Source organism: Colius striatus, chromosome 13, assembly GCF_028858725.1.
Source record: "Colius striatus isolate bColStr4 chromosome 13, bColStr4.1.hap1, whole genome shotgun sequence".
Taxonomy (NCBI): domain Eukaryota; kingdom Metazoa; phylum Chordata; class Aves; order Coliiformes; family Coliidae; genus Colius; species Colius striatus.
Window position 1 is genome coordinate 4,841,729 of NC_084771.1, and position 16,453 is coordinate 4,858,181.

The 16,453-nt window shown below is 34.6% G+C and overlaps 1 protein-coding gene across 6 annotated transcripts in view; it reads left to right on the forward strand.

Annotated features, from left to right (window-relative positions):
- FMR1 (fragile X messenger ribonucleoprotein 1) overlaps window positions 1-16,453 on the forward strand; it is a 32,455-nt gene that overhangs the window by 8,643 nt on the left and 7,359 nt on the right. For 5 of the 6 annotated variants that reach the window (XM_062006482.1, XM_062006484.1, XM_062006483.1 and 2 more), the window contains exons 3-11: window positions 828-921; window positions 1,913-1,984; window positions 2,251-2,399; window positions 3,485-3,578; window positions 3,669-3,785; window positions 8,417-8,587; window positions 8,679-8,757; window positions 11,373-11,482; window positions 14,671-14,757. In XM_062006482.1, the coding sequence (XP_061862466.1) occupies window positions 828-921; window positions 1,913-1,984; window positions 2,251-2,399; window positions 3,485-3,578; window positions 3,669-3,785; window positions 8,417-8,587; window positions 8,679-8,757; window positions 11,373-11,482; window positions 14,671-14,757 (973 nt within the window). The remainder of the gene's footprint in view (window positions 1-827; window positions 922-1,912; window positions 1,985-2,250; window positions 2,400-3,484; window positions 3,579-3,668; window positions 3,786-8,416; window positions 8,588-8,678; window positions 8,758-11,372; window positions 11,483-14,670; window positions 14,758-16,453) is intronic. The other variant, XM_062006487.1, reaches the window with a different exon arrangement.

Genomic DNA, 16,453 nt, shown 5'->3' on the forward strand with positions numbered 1-16,453 from the left:
GCTCTTAATTTTTATAGTATTTTTAAGTGCAATGGTATAGTAACATGTTTTCTGTTGGGAAGATAAGCCTGTTGTTACTGAATTTACATGATGACAACCCATGTTGCAGAAAGTTAGCAGTGGTGCTATGACTGTTTTTCTCATGTGAACGTCTTTAATTAGGGAGTTATATGATTATAAAATTTGCTTTGTATGTGGCTAATACCAGTTTTCTAAACTATTAATAAAATTATGTGATTTTCTTATTTAAGGGTATCCAAAGTTAACAACATTTCATTGTACTGTTTAGTTCACGTGTAATTTCCTTCACGGAAGTAACACACTGCTATATGCTTATTCTTCATGAATCTTTGCGGCATCATCTTTTGTATTTTGGAAACTTTGTAGTTTCTTGAAAAATGTTCTTGTCATGCTTATGTTATCCAGTCTCTGTTAACAAAAATGAAAATGAAACTCATGTTCAGACTAAAGCCTGATGAAGTTTTTGTAATCCATAGTAGGAACAAAGAAAAAGAAGAGGCTTGTTTTAAAGGAAATGTTCAAATGTGTCAAAATGGTTTTTTAATGTGTGTTTTTAATTTAGAGATTAAAAATCTATAACTATAAACAGTAAAAAAAACTCCTGCAAGATGTCAAAGCAGTGCAGGTAGCATCAGAGATTCACTTAAGATGCTCAATGGTTATTTAAATGTGTTTCTTCTTATATATACACACTGGATCACCACAGCTTCACAGAGTTTAAAAGTATAAAAGTAAGAGACTGAGAATGTTTTTGATTACAAAGAAGGTGAAAATGTTTAGGTCATTCACTGTGGTTTTATTTGTAGCTGGCAACCAGAGAGACAAATCCCATTCCACGATGTGAGGTTTCCACCACCTGCAGGCTATAATAAAGATATAAATGAAAGTGATGAAGTAGAGGTATGTGTGCTCCATTAAAACCACTTGCTTTGAGAAGCAGGGGAACTAGGGGTGAAAAATGTCAGCCAAGCCAGCAGAAAGTTTGCTTCTGTGTTATAGGCTGTCAACCTCTTTGTGATTCCAAGTACTCCATAAAAAACAATGTCTAGTGTGTCATCAAAAACAGATTTTGACAGTTAAACTGTATAGCTATATTGGAATTGCATGTACCATGACTTCCATGCTGATTTACAAACATCATCAGCATTTATTTAATAACAGATCAGTTCTTTATTAGAATGTAATTAATATCAGAATAAATGCTGGACTTCAGTTCTTCAGCTGTAATTCAGTACTGTCTATATTGTCAAAACTTCAAGCTGAACAAAGTAACTTGCATTATATGTGTGTGTATACAAAATACAAAATCAATTCTGTCCGTGAAAGGACTCAGGTATATGTAGGGGGAGATTTTAACATGGCACATTCCTGAAAGTTCCTTGTTTTATAAAATTAAAACATTTATTTTTATGATTACTTTAAAGAGGACTTTCAAGATTTACCTTTTTATTGCATAGTGTGTCAGTTTATTTTTATTCGAAAGAAAAGATAATATCAAAACATCTTTGGTATAGGTGTGTCTGAAAGTGTAGATATGTAGCACTGTTGTATCTGCTTACTGGTAGGACCTCATCAGACCTACACAGAATTAGAAGTATTGTTGATGAAATATTAACAGATTTAAAAGGCTGAATTCTCTCTTCTGGCTGTATGCAAGACTGAAGCAACTACTTTATCTGTACAATCTTTTATGCATAATTTTGTATCCTACCACTATTTGCAATCGACATTTCAGCTGGTACACGCTTGCTATATGGTGATTATATTAGGCACTTTATGTACCAATATATTTGTCTGAGTTTTGCTCTTACTGCAGAGTTCCTGATCGTGTCAGCTTTTCTGATTGTGTTTTGAGAATGCTACAGATTTATACTGTATATATTTGCTTTAGGTTTATTCCAGGGCAAATGAGAAGGAACCATGCTGTTGGTGGTTGGCTAAAGTGAGAATGATAAAGGGTGAGGTAGGAATGTGCATATATACATATATTTTTTTCCCTTTATTTATACTTTCTTCACACACTGGTTTTTATATTGCTATGCATGACATTTTTAACTTTTCCCTCTTCATTTTTGAAGAGTTTCTTGATTAACATTGTTACAATTACCACTAACCTTAACCTGAAAAGTTCAAATGTGACTTCTACTTAACAAAAGAGCCATTTGTTTAGTGCAATACTCACTCTTGTCATAAAATGTGGCTTGGATGATTTTATTATTTTTATATCAGTTCTATGTAATAGAATATGCAGCCTGTGATGCTACATACAACGAAATTGTCACAATTGAGCGTCTGAGATCTGTGAACCCCAATAAACCTGCAACAAAAGATACTTTTCATAAAATCAAGCTGGCAGTTCCCGAAGATTTAAGGCAAATGTAAGTACAAACTTTTCTTTATAGCATCTTTCAGAATGTATGTAACTTCTTCATCCTGAGAGAAGAGGAATTAAAATGCTTTTTACTACTCAAAATTAACTTATAAAATTTTCATATAAGAACATAGAAAATGCAAATGTGGACGTACTTATACTTCAGAAATAAAAAAAACCCACATCATTTCTGAAATGCATTTTAGTCCTGCAGGAGGAAATACTTTCTTCAAGGTTTTAAGGTATGTGTGCAAGTATAGATGATGATAGATGAAAAAGTGACCACTTGAAAATTCACTAACACTGACAAAGAATGGAGTCAGATTAATCTGACAGTTGTAAGAATAAAACTTTCATTGATAAACTATCTGGAAAATCTCTGCAAGTTGGTATTTAATGACAAAAGAAAGTGTTGCCTTATATTGTAGGGCATAAGGTGTTTTGATGATAGCTGTGGGATTAGTTGTGGAATAATCAAATCTTTCATAGTGTGGTACTGAAAGAAACAATTTTCTCCTAGAACATGGACATATCATTCTTGTGTAAACATAACTGTAAAACTCCAATTAATACTGACTCACCTTTCATAGCCTCAGGTCACTTTCTGCTTTTTAAGGATAAATTATTACCTCAATGTAGAATAAGCTATGAATTCAGGATCAAGGTGATGTTATAGTCCGCAAGTTCACTAAATAGCAAATGCACAGAAGCCTGAAGAGGCAAAATACTGTGCAAGATGAGCATTAGGTCATTAAAATGCTCCAGTGGCTACAGTGCATCACATTACATTGTCTTGTGGTGTGTTTGAAGTCTTGCACTTGCTGAGTGTAACGGCCATAGGTTTTTTTAATGTAGTTTTGCATAACTGGTTTGTCATTTTGTACACTTACATACAGAACACTGCTGAAAAATTCTAATCCTATCCATCTGAAAAAGGAAAGAAAAATGAGCAAAATAAATTTTTGATAACAGAATAAAGTTACATGTGCATTAAAAGGGATTTATTTAGATTTTGTATGAAAAAGTTAATCTTCTTGTCTCAACCATAAATGCAGTGGTCATTATTTTTAACTGTATCATTTTTATTCCTAGGTGTGCCAAAGAATCTGCACATAAGGACTTCAAAAAGGCAGTTGGAGCTTTTTCTGTAACATATGATTCTGAAAACCACCAGCTTATTATTTTAGTAAGTACGATTTTTTAACCATGCAGTTGGCAATGCTTTGTTTCAGAAGTTCATGTGTAAACCACTATGTTTTCTTCATTAATGATGTAGTCAATCAATGATGTAACAACAAAGCGGGCAAATATGCTGATTGACATGCACTTTCGAAGTCTTCGTACCAAGTTATCCCTGATACTGAGAAACGAAGAAGCTAGCAAACAGCTGGAGGTATGTTGTTTGTTTTCCTTGAAGTAATTTGAGTTAAAAGAACCAACAAAACCAAACCAAGCTCATGCATTTCTTAGCTGGTAGGACTTCCATTGGAGTGAAATTAATTATTATGTACTAATGCAGTTCTTGGTGTTGAAGAGAAGCAGCTGGAGATGTAACCGAACAAAGCAGCTTGTTCTTAAAGGGCCTGTTCTTGCAAGGACTCATTTTTATCCAATCCCATTTTATTCAACAGGATTTTGTGTGGGATTAAATACACATACATATACACACACACACACACATATATTTCTTTCATAGTTTGAAACATAAAATATTTAGCTGTTGTTTCACAAGTGGTGCCGCTTGTTCCATAGCTTTCAGTTACAGTTTTTAGAAATAGATGGGAGTGAACATGACGTGGACTCAGTCCATGAGTCGGACTAGAATTGGATCTTGTAGAACATCATAGAAAAAGTGGGATGGAAGAGGTGAGATTGATGTTAGATGATGTATGGTGGGTTTGTCTATAGGTAAAATCGTTTTACAGCAGATAAAGCTTCTGATATTCCTGTGACTGGAGAGTGGGTGTTGACTGGCAAGAAGCTTGACTCATACTTGTCCATGAAAAAGTAAAAAAGAAAATGAGTAGGCTAGGAAATAGGGAATCTTTATACAGTAGAATTAACATGTTTTTTCTCCTATCTACAAATTAGAAAAAATAGCAACATCTTGGAAAACTTCTTTATAGAATCACTGTCAAGAGCTAGAAGTACCTCTCCAACTATTGTAATTCAGCTTTACATGGGTGTATTCCAGCTCTGCTTTAGAGACAGATTTCACTCTCTGCCACCACCCCAAGGGTTACATCTATTTGGTTTGAGTTTGAAGTAGAATGACGTTCAGTAGTTCAGTCCTCTTGTATCTAGTAAGTGTACTCTTTGCTACAAGAAGTTCTCTCTTCTGTTGTTCTCTTTTTAGTCTCTTGATTTCTGTATTTTAGAGCTGTAATCTAAGTTAGTTTGGTTCTTTATTTCTCTCAAGACCAAGAAAGGATCATTTTCTTCTCATTGGTGTTCCTTCTTGAGCACTCCATTGTAGCTCTTCAGTAATCCATTCTTCTCAGTCTTCCCTCAGAACTGACAATCGTGTGGGCAGTTTACCTCTTGAAGTGCAAAGTATTATTTTGGAGGTGGGAAGAACAACAGCCTCTTTAAAGCTAATTCTCTTTACATGCCCCCACAAATGCATGCACCAACAGCTGTTGTCATTGATTCCCAAACTAATCTTGATGCTAGCTGTCATTAAGGCTGAACCTTTTTGCTGCTGTGAAAGACTTGAGAACTTGATTTGGTTCAAACTAGAAAACCATTATTGGACTTCATTGTCTATTTGAGCAGTACTTAAGTGAAGGCTGTGAGATAAATACATGTGGTTATAATTTGTGTGACGAAACTACCTCAAAGGGAATTGTAGTGAGGTGGGTATCAGTCTCTTCAGTAATGAGTGATAGGACAAGAGGAAATGGAATCAAGTTACACCAGGGGGAGGTTTAGATTGGGCATTAGGAAGAACTTTTTCACCACAAGGGTTATTGAGCATTGGAATGGGCTGCCCGAGGAGGTGGTTGAGTCACCATCCTTAGAGCTATTAAAAAGATGGGGAGATGAGGTGCTGGTGGACATCATTTAGTGGTGGGCTTGGCATTGTTAGGTTAGTGTTTGGAGTTGATGATCTTAAAGAAAGGTCTTTTTCAGCCGTAATTAATTGATAATTCTTTCTTCTAGCAGTTTTACTTTTCCTGGTTTAAGAACCATAATCACTAAACCAGCTTCTTGTTTTTATTCCCATCTGTTGTACCTTCTTTTCTGCATATTAGCTTTTTGACTTGCATGTTTGTACTTCTGAAACATGGCTTTTAGAGCATCAAGTAAAATAACCAATTATTTTTTGTGTTCTTTCCCAGTGCCTATGTCTTAGTTGTTATTTTGACATACTAAAAAGTCTGATTTCTAGAAGTGTGCTTTTTGAAGTGTGCTTTTGCTTTCTGGTCTGTATTTTGTCCTATATAAATGCAATTCAGTCATGGCCTTTAGATCTTAATACATTTTTTGTATAATTGTTTCTTACTAATTTATTGGACAGAAGAAGAGTGCAATTTCCTGTGTTTAAGTAAAATATGTCTTGTAGACATAATTTCGAGAAAAGCTACTAATGTTTTAGTACAAGCAATTTGACTACAGGTCCCAAGTGATCATGTAGCTTCATCATTTCTATGTATCAGTGGTAGTTGTGTTAACAACTCATCATTGACCTAATAATCATGTTCTCTACTCTCATGTGTTGGTCTGTAACAGATGTCGGCTAATAAATTGGCATTTGGATTATCTGTTAGCATGTAAATCTGTGAGCATCTAAATAATGTTTGGTTTCTTGTCTGTAATCTAGTTAATGAAGTCCTTCATAGAACTCTGGGTATATGAATGACACTTGGATAATTACACCACTATCTACTGTCACAAATTCTCTGTGACAGTGATGTCACACACAATATTTATCAACAGCTTTAAGCAGGAGCAGATCAGATAACAGTAACAGTTCAGATGGGGCAGAGTAGGGCTTAGTGTGGACACTTTCTTGATGTTTTCTCAACCTCAGTAGGATCTCATGTTGCTGAGGTTAAGCTGCTAATTCAAAGTGTGCTTGCATGTGTCCTTGCATGATTTAGAACTTTGATGGAGAAACATATATAGGATTATGTATCTTGGCTGTGGAAAGATTATGTACAACTTTATCTTTTTTCTTCCTTGCAAAACACTCTTTCCATTTTACTTAGTAGATTATCACAGTTGGAAATCTGCTGTCTTCCCTCAGTGCCTTCAAGTATTGTTACTTTCCTGTGTTCTGTTGTGCTTGGGCACTTGTGGATAGTATCCACATTTTTATGTAGGAATTTTACTCACTACAATAAATAGTGACTTACTGACTGATTTTAAATTTACTCTTCTCTATAGGTATAAGTACTTTGTAACTTCCTTTAAATGTATGACAGCTTCATTGTGATAAACAACATATATTTTGTTCTTTATATTTACATCTTAACTTATTTCTCTCCACATGTTTCTTTTAGTTCTCAAATGTAAGTGACCAAACTTGGTGATCTTTCTGCTTCATACAGAAAAAGCATCCTATTAAGAAAATTCTCTGGGTTTTTATTTTAAGTATGAAGAGGCTTTGTAGGAGAAACTTACCAGTCATTTGTTTAGTCTTTTTAAACAAAGGGTTCTTGTTTTTGTAAAAAATGTCCACTTATCTCTAACAGTTTCCCCACTTGCTTAACAAATTCTGCATGCAGTTCAGCATTTCCCTGGTGTTTTTCCTTACTCTCATGAGGTCTGTTCATACTACTGTTCTGAGCCACCAGGGACTGTCAGACATTGTTGAATAGATGTTGAAGAAATCTGGGTTTCATATGTGTTTTGACTATTTCCAACACCATCCAAATCCACAGTGCACTTCAAGATGCTTCTCAAAAGTTTCCCTCTGTTTCCAGCTCTCTTTACATGCTTACTTTTTTCAATTAAGCAAACACTGGAAGAGTTTTGTGTGTAGGCCTAGTATACACATACTTGTGCATCAGGTCAGGGCTCACTAACATAGTTCTCTTGGAAGCTCAGGACAGCATTAGGAAACTGTTTACTGTGGTCATTGAGTTAAAGTTTGTTTGGGTTTTATCTGTGCTTTGAATATTTTTTGCAACTTTCATCCAGATTTCTGGTGACAATTTTTCAGCTGATTTGAACCCTTCCAGATCCAAAAGTTGCTTAGTTCTTTGGATTTTATTTCTTGTATGTTACTTTCTATAGGAGATCCTCATTAAGATTCTGTAAGTCATTTTGTATTCTTCGGTTACACCTTGCCTTTGCAGTTTCATGCAAAGGTACTGAGAAGTAGGAAAACAGTAACCAAGTGTGTAATTCAAGAGCCTCAAATGTTATTGAAAGTTGTTTTTATATTACAGTCTTTGGTCATTGGTACTGTGCTGCTGAAGCAAAGAATTTTGTCTTGATAGCATGTGACCATCTCAGGTTCTCAGTTTGACCCTCATGTCTTGGTAGAAATATGATTCCTGGATGAAATTCTTATTCTTTGAATTCAAGCAATGTTTTGCAGTCATCTTTTTTTGTGTGTGTGTTGTCTTGCATAAGCACAGATTCTTCAGTTAAGTGCAGTAGATATCCATAGTTAACTATTTTCTGTGGAATTTTTGTGTTCAGGGACCAAGTTGTTACTGTTTCCACCTACAGTTTTTCTTCTCAGATCATAAGGTTTGCTTTAATAATAAACACAACTCTTACTGACTTGCATAACTACTGTCTTACCTAGTAACACTTGATAGCTGTAGATATTATGTAGCAATTCAAAATGGAGACATATCAGCACAGCTAGAGGCTAGCCTTACGTTAATATTTAATAGGTGATACTAGGACTTCTGAAGAAGACCCTTTAGTGTTTTTGAAGTGAAAATGAGAGCATTAAAAAAGTTTTAAAATAAAAAGTAGAGCCCAAGAATCGACTCTAAATTTATATTGATTTCTCTTTCTGGTGTACAAAAAGTCCAAGTAAACTAACATAATCTTTTTCTTCAGAGTTCTAGACAACTTGCATCACGATTTCATGAGCAGTTTGTTGTACGTGAAGACCTAATGGGTTTGGCCATTGGCACTCATGGTGCTAATATTCAGCAAGCCCGAAAAGTCCCTGGAGTGACTGCTATTGATCTTGATGAAGATACTTGTACATTCCATATTTATGGAGAGGTAAGTTCCTTTCTCTAGTGCTTCAGAAGAAAAAGAAAGAAAAACCTTGGGAACACAGATCTTGTTTATCTAACACATCTGTCTACTTTAGGATCAAGATGCAGTGAAAAAGGCAAGAAGTTACCTTGAATTTGCTGAAGATGTCATACAAGTCCCAAGAAATTTAGTAGGTATGTCAATTCCAGACACTAGCTGTGTGATAAGGAGGAAGGTGCCTTCTGAGAACTGGTTTTGTTTTGTTTACTTTTAGAAGGGTGGCAGGGTAAAACTTACCATTTGTAAAAGGTTTCTAAGTTGCACAAAGTCGTGGCGTTTGGGGCTGTTTTGTTTTGTTGTCCAGCTCCACACAGAATGTTTACAGATACCTTTACCTTCAGTGCATGATAAGAAATTGTCTCCTGGTTTACAGTTCAGGGATACCTTAAACTGGAAGCTATGTGCTGATGTTCAAATTTGAAGTAGAATAGCTTCTGGATTGGACCAAAGAATTAAATTACTTCCAGCAAAGATGTCCAGCGATTAGTTCAGGTAGTCAACAGACACATCTGCTGTCTCATTTTCCTAGTATATCTTGAATAATTTATTTACTTATATTTATCTTTTTTCCTGTTAATTTACATCTGAAATACAGTTTTTTCAGAAGCAACACTCAGGGATGTTGGACTAGATGATCTCTAGAGGTCCCTTCCAACCGTACCATGCTATGATTCTATGAATGTCTAGTTAAGGTATCCAATGGTTGAGAAAAATACCCTAATTACATTGTAATAGATTTCCATTATCAAACATCTTAGAAGTTCTCACAAATGTATGCAACATGCTAAAGAAGCGACACAAAAGTACTTTAATAAATAAAATAAAAATACTGGAATAGGTTGTCAAGCAGTGAATGAAACTGGTGCTGAAGAAGTATGAACTTCTGCAATGGGACAAGCACTTAGAATAATGACACCTCAGCTCAATAACTAATTCTAAATGTTAATTTCCCTTCCCTACTCCCTTCAGATTCTATTGGTGATAAGTATAAATAAGATGCCATCATTATTTTAACTTGAGGTTTTCATTTCTTAGTTTCTATTTTCTGTTTATAATTTTGCAGTTATTTCTGATTTTGCAGTTTTTCATTTTTTCTTGGCTTGGATCTTTTAGAATATAAAATTGGCTTAACCATATGTTGTTATTGACTTGACTTATTTTGGATATTTGCTTTTTAAAAATTTCTAATAATTTGCCAGAAGACTAAATAATTTGCTTTAAAACTTTTTTCCTTTTACTACATTATTGACATGCTGAATTTCTTTATCTGAAGAAAATAAACGTTTGGCTTTTTCTACTTAATTCTCCTCAAAAAAAAATTAAACCCAACAAAACCAAAATAACAGAGGAAAAACTCCACCTAAGATGTTTTGTTAAGGTAAAAATACATTAATGTTATTTCTGCAGTTTTCTAATGTATGTTGCCAAATTCTAATCAAAACCAAGTATTTATAAGGTATGTTCCTTTATTTGAAACAAACAATGTAAGGTTCTTCTTTTTCTTGGTTTTTGTAACTTTAAAATTACTATCAAGGCTTTTTTTAAACTTTACTAGGAAGCTGCTGTTAGATTTGCCAGTAATGTGTAATAAAGTACTGGGAAGAAGCTTTTGGAGCAGCCTTCTCATTAAGGAAGAACTTAAGTAACCTGCTTTTGTCATGTTTTCTACATGTAAAAATGCATAGTAGAAAAATGGAGACACAAAACCAAAAAACAAATATGTATTACTCTGAGCAATAGGAACAATATCCCATGAGATTAAAAATGGAGTTTAATTTGTTCTTCACGGATTGATTCTATCAGTAAAACAATAGCTGTCATGCAGTCAATATTCATTGCCTTTCAGTGATGTGCCTGTGGAAAAGATTACTGCAAGGTTTTTTTTAATAGAAAATTGTTATAAAATCTTTTTCTGTTACATGTAGAAAACATCTTTTACATCACTTTTAAGCTTTTCTTTAATGCTATCATGGAAGAATATGGCATTTCCTCATTACCTCCTAGTTTCCCAGTTTTCCTGTCAGTTTTCAGATGGCAACTTGTCTTGCTGAGGTTGGAGAGAACTAAAGCATTAATTCTCATTCTTTCAAAGTAGAATGTCTTGTTCATAAATGTATGCATTATTGGTATTAGAGTATCATTTATTTCCACTTTGCTCTTTGATTTGTTTTTTTTAAATGAATAAATATCTCTGAAAAAGCTCAGTTTTGGAGGAAATCATTTTACATCTGTCTGAAGTAGAATCTGTAGTAGTATCAGGGAACATCTACCAAAACTTTTATAAATGAACTATAAGAGTATTTTTCTGTTCCCTACCCAAAGGTAGGTAGAGCAAATGTTCAGGCGTTATAAAAGGGTCTTCTGGATTTTGGGGTTTATTTTCTAAATGCAACCAGCAATGTTTATTGTTAAATCACTGAAGTTATACTCACAAAGCAAAGACAAATAAATATGCAAGATACAGATCTTGATTACAGAAGTGTTCGATAACCTCAAATGATTTTATACAAAGGAAAGGCATTTGTGATTGAATTTCCTTTGTTCTTTTATAGGAGCTTGTAAAAAGAGGGAAATTGTTCTCAATAATGGACTTTATTATTAAAGTGTCCCTCGTGGCTTGTTAACTAAATTTTTATTGTGGAGTATTAAATAATTTTTGACAAGTTCTTGTGCTAGGTACTCATAGTGATACTCTCAGGTTTAGGGGGCAGACTCTAAAAGTAGAATGTTCTATGTGTTCTTTCTGTAGGAAAAGTAATAGGAAAAAATGGAAAACTGATTCAGGAGATAGTGGACAAATCTGGTGTTGTAAGAGTGAGAATTGAGGCTGAAAATGACAAAAATATTCCACAGGAAGAGGTAGGTTTTCAGTTAATGTTATTTCTGCATGTGTTTAATGGTGGTTATATCCTACTTGGTGATAAAATAAGTTATTCCATGTATCTTCATACTGGTAAGGTAAAGTTTGGATTAGTGGGTATTTTTTCTGATGCAATCTGTATTTCCCTATGAATGCTGAAGGGTATTTTGTTATAAATTTTCCTTGATATCTGTGTCTGAAAAATGGTTTGTGAAATGCTCTGGTGATGCACGTTCCTAGAGATGTCATTTTCTTCCTATTAGAAGCAGTGGCACTTCTCCAGCTATTGGTAAGCTATAAATCACTATATATGACACTTACTGTTTTGATTCATTAATGTGCTTGGAGCTTGTTCTCTCATTAATTTTTTTATAGTAAGTTACAATGAAAAGCTTGTGCTTAATATATAAAACTCTATTTAAAATATTACTTAAATTGAGAATAGCCTGTAAACTGTAACCTAAAGAGGGAAAAAAGGCATAACAATATGAAACTCCAGGTTTGCACAGGAAGGCTGTTAGTCTTGTAGAAGGCTTTAATGAAGTCTTGAACTTTGCAGTATGAGGCACTTTTATGTAGGGATATGTTGAGAGGAAAAGTTGCGTGTTCGCAAGGAAAACTGTAGGCACTAAACTGTTAACATCTCAATGTGAAAGATTCCCTGCAACTTCAAATGTGGAATGTGCTTAAAGAAAGCATATCTGTCTTTAGTTTACCTGGAAATCTAAGTATGTACCAGGTAAGGAACCATGGTGCATTTCTGGAACTTTTCTTGCTTCTGTAATTATTTCATCTTTTGTGTTATCACTGTAAAACTGCTACTGCAGACCCACAATCCAATTTTTATTACTTTACTGGTTTTTTTACAACTATCTGAAAAGATAAAATGTCAATGTTTAGATTTAAAGGATTCACTGCTGTATATTAGTTTCCTTCTGAAAAAATACATCCTTTCAGCATAAGGTTCTTGAATTCACTTAGTAAGCAAGAGGGTGCTACTACTTAGCTGCAAGCTGAAACTTTCAACATGAAAAATGTGTCAACCTACATAGTAATAAAAAGGTAGAAGAGCAAGTAGTCATGGCTGCAATTAGTATGTCAGATTTTCTTTGTTTCTTCTGAATTGAAAAAGCTGATTTGTTTATGTTCTTCAATTCAGAATGCAGCTTTTAAAAATGAGCATGAAGGGTTTTTTTTTTACTTGCTAAGTGCTGCATCCATATTTCTACCTGTTAATGACATGGCTAACACTGGCATTGCTTGCCCTGCTTCACGTGTTAGTTGTGTTATACCAGGAGCAGCACAGAAACCTGAGATCAAATCTTGACAGGTAAGAGTTAGTTTTTTGAAATTTATTTGTATTTCATGTTAGAAATAAGTGTGCGTTAATGTTCCCATTTTTGAACTTGGATGTTACAGACCTTTTAGGAAGGAACAGTAGTTCAGTTTTAAATTTTAATAGAGCATTTGGTTCTGTTTCTTATGACTGATACGTTAGAATACTGCCCATAAATTTTCAGGTGCAATTTCATAATTCTCATAATCTAATAACAATCTTTAGGCTCTTTGTCTTCATCAAATGGGATAGGTACTGTTTCTTTTAATAATATATATTATTTTATCTCTAAAATGCTTATGCATGTAAGGCCTGCTCAGTATCCACGAATAAAACTAAGCTGAAGATGGTACTGTTGCTGTGAAGACAGAAACAATGTTCAGTAAACTCTGTGATACTTTGTTATAGCTAAACTTTTTACCAGCTCATACTCTTAATACTTGTCATTGCTATACCTAAAATCCACTGCTAAAAGCAACAACAAGGCATTTCCTTAAATGCTTTTTTAAGTCAATTGTCTTGTGATCTTTTAATTATTTATACAATGTACTAGTTAATGCCAGTTTAGTAGAAATTTAATTGCTCTTTATCAAGTTGTATTAAATATTTATGACACTTAAAACACCTCAGATAATAAAACATCTCAGTCAGCAGTGCCTTTGGCTAAAGGATTACTAATGCCCATGACAGTTAGTGCTAGTGTTGAGATTTCTTAGGATCAGAGAATAGTGTGACTTTTTTCTATTTAATTTAATGCAAGTCTGTAAGATCTAACAAAAAGTGTTTGTGTATAAAGGGAAAAAAACCCAAACCAAAAACCTGAAAAGCTGAGATAAATTATAGACTTGCCTATGCTTAGGGAACCCCAGCATACTGTGCTTGTATTACTTCGAACTATATTTATTTCTCAAAATCAATTCACTAAACAAAAAAAAGAAAACAGCATCCCTGTTAAAAGGTATGTACACAGTGGTAATTAAATGTGTCTTTAGAGACTATGACGAGATACCGAAACAAAATCTACATCAATTCAGTAGGTGCAGCCAAGCTCTAGGTTTGGAATGATGTAGGCTTCAGCAGCTGAGTGAGTTTCACATTGGCTTGTGCAGTCCACAATGAAGCCATGGTGAGACTGCAGCTGGTACAAGAGTCAAGTAGTTTAAAGCTAGTTGGCTGAGTCTGTGTGGGCTGCAGTCACACCTCTGAAATGCTGCATAGAACTGTTTTTACTGTCAGGAGTTTTGCTGTGGAAATTATCATTGTATCTGCTATATTTTTATTATTTTCAGTACTCAAGGGACCCTTTTAGGTAACTGCCTTAGTATGGTTTGGCCACCTCAGTTGATCTTCAGATATTTTACAACCAAGTCTTGATTTTAGGCAGTAGAATTAGGAACATTACTTTTTTCAGTTATTTGTTGAATCACTTAGTGCTTGAAAGGTCAAAGAAATGTAAGCTAGCAATTGTTACCTGAAGGATTGACTCTTATTTCTGGAATATTTTTTATTTGGCTTTTACAAATTGAGACACTCTCAAGAAGGATGAAGTTTAGGTTTCTGAAATGGTGTTGATTTGTTCCACTTCTAAAAAAGATCAGAGGTTTCTTTACTGATGCATAGCCTAAAAGAACCTCGTGTGAGAGTAGATGTAAACAGCAAAAGGGGTATTGATTTTGAAAAATTTACTGTTAGTTTTTCAGAAAAATAAGTACTTGCATTGTTATGCACATTATCTTTGTTTTCTTATTTTAAAAAAGGGGATTTGCGACACTTAAACATAAAAATTTAAGTAATGTTTGATTCTCTTCAGTGTTGATGCCTAATCAAAGGACTACTGTTGCTGTGTTTTAGGGAATGGTACCATTTGTGTTTGTGGGAACAAAGGATAGCATCACTAATGCAACTGTTCTTCTGGATTATCATCTTAATTATTTAAAGGTGAGGAAAATTATGATGCTGTACTACTAAAATTTTTCTGTCAATACTTCATATGGTAACAAGAAGATGATGGTCAGAATCTATCTGGATCCCAAAGGCTGTTGAAAAATTGGTATTGCAACAGGTTTTCCATCTGAAAAAGAGTCTTGTCAAGGCCATGTTTTAATACAAGAATCATTTATCTGAAGGATAGGGTGAAAAAACATTTTTGTCAATGCACAATCCAAAGGAATAAGAAAACACTTTTAAAAATCTGTTTTCAAAAATGCTGACAGCTTTATATACAAGGACTTGTCAGTCCAGCATGCAACTGCAAAGCAAGCGGCATTCTCTGAAGAGATTTTGTATATAATGGGCATTTTATTCTAACCCACTAAACTTCTCTTTCTATAGTTAATTGACATTTCATACTTGAGAATGTTTTGTAGGCAATTCAGCTCTATATGTTGTGTTTGTCCCTTGGCTTCTACTTCTCCTATAATCTGCAGTGCTTGTTGCCTTCTCTACATGGAGCAGAAATAGCTCATGTTCAGGCTTTGTTCATGGTTATTATGGTCAGGTGATCAGTCTTTGATAGCAAAGCTAGATCCTAACAGTAGTGACTGTTTTGAGTTCATTTAATTAAACATTCTTACATCTCTTCTGAAACCTCTAGACCATTCATAGCTTGATACATGTCCAGTTTATAAAGTAGTAGTGTGCTTACATAATTACTTGTGTTATCAGCCTAGCATTGAGCCTTCAGAATGCTAAAATTTCTGTACATACCTGTACTGAGAAGTATCTTCTGGCTATCAGGGGAGTTAGAGGAAATTACTTTGTTTCCTTCCCTACTCAATAACTATACCTTTAAATCCTACTTGTGGAGCACTTATCGCTGTTATGGAGCAGAGCTACAGCAGCTCTCTGCCTCTACTACCTGGTTGCTGCAGAAGGACCATATGAAAACTAATACTAAAAGTCATGCTCTTTCCTTGCATGCTCAGCTGTTAATCCAGAAAATACTTCTGGTTTAACTTCTTTGGCTGCCTTAAGCAGGTGCTTGTATATAAGTCAGTACTTAAGTGGGCACTGACATGTGAGTGCAAAGTGCTAAATAGCCTGGCTATTTTTCTCTTAGTGTACCGTTGTTTTTTCTGAATAGAAAGATGCACGTACCACAGTTTTCCTGTCTGTATGTACAACTGGAGGATAGATTCTTATCCTGGAGATGCTGGTGTCAGCCTTCTCATCCCATTCAATACACACAAAAATTTATCATCTTACTGACCTGTGACCATTTCAGAATACTGTACTCCAATACTGTACTGACTGACAAGACATGGAACTGACTTGTTCCTTGAAGATTTTTTCTGTATTTCTCTGCCTCCAGTCAAATTTTATTAAGGAAACTTCTGATAAAAGAAACACAATAGGGCATCAACATCAAATGTACTATATCAGCTTCAAGTAGTGAGTTTTTCTATAAAAAAAGAAAGCAAGCAATCTTGGCCAGTGACTGTCGTGTAGTGAAGTTTCAGAATCTTGAGGAGACAGATTAACACCAGGATGACAGCCACAGACTTCAAGAATGGACTTCAAACTATTCAGGAGTCTACTTGGAAGACTCATGAGATAACATTCTTGGAAAGAAAATAGTGGTCCGCTCTTCTGGACCTCTTTAAACGATCACTTTCTCTAAGCTCAAGAGTAGTCT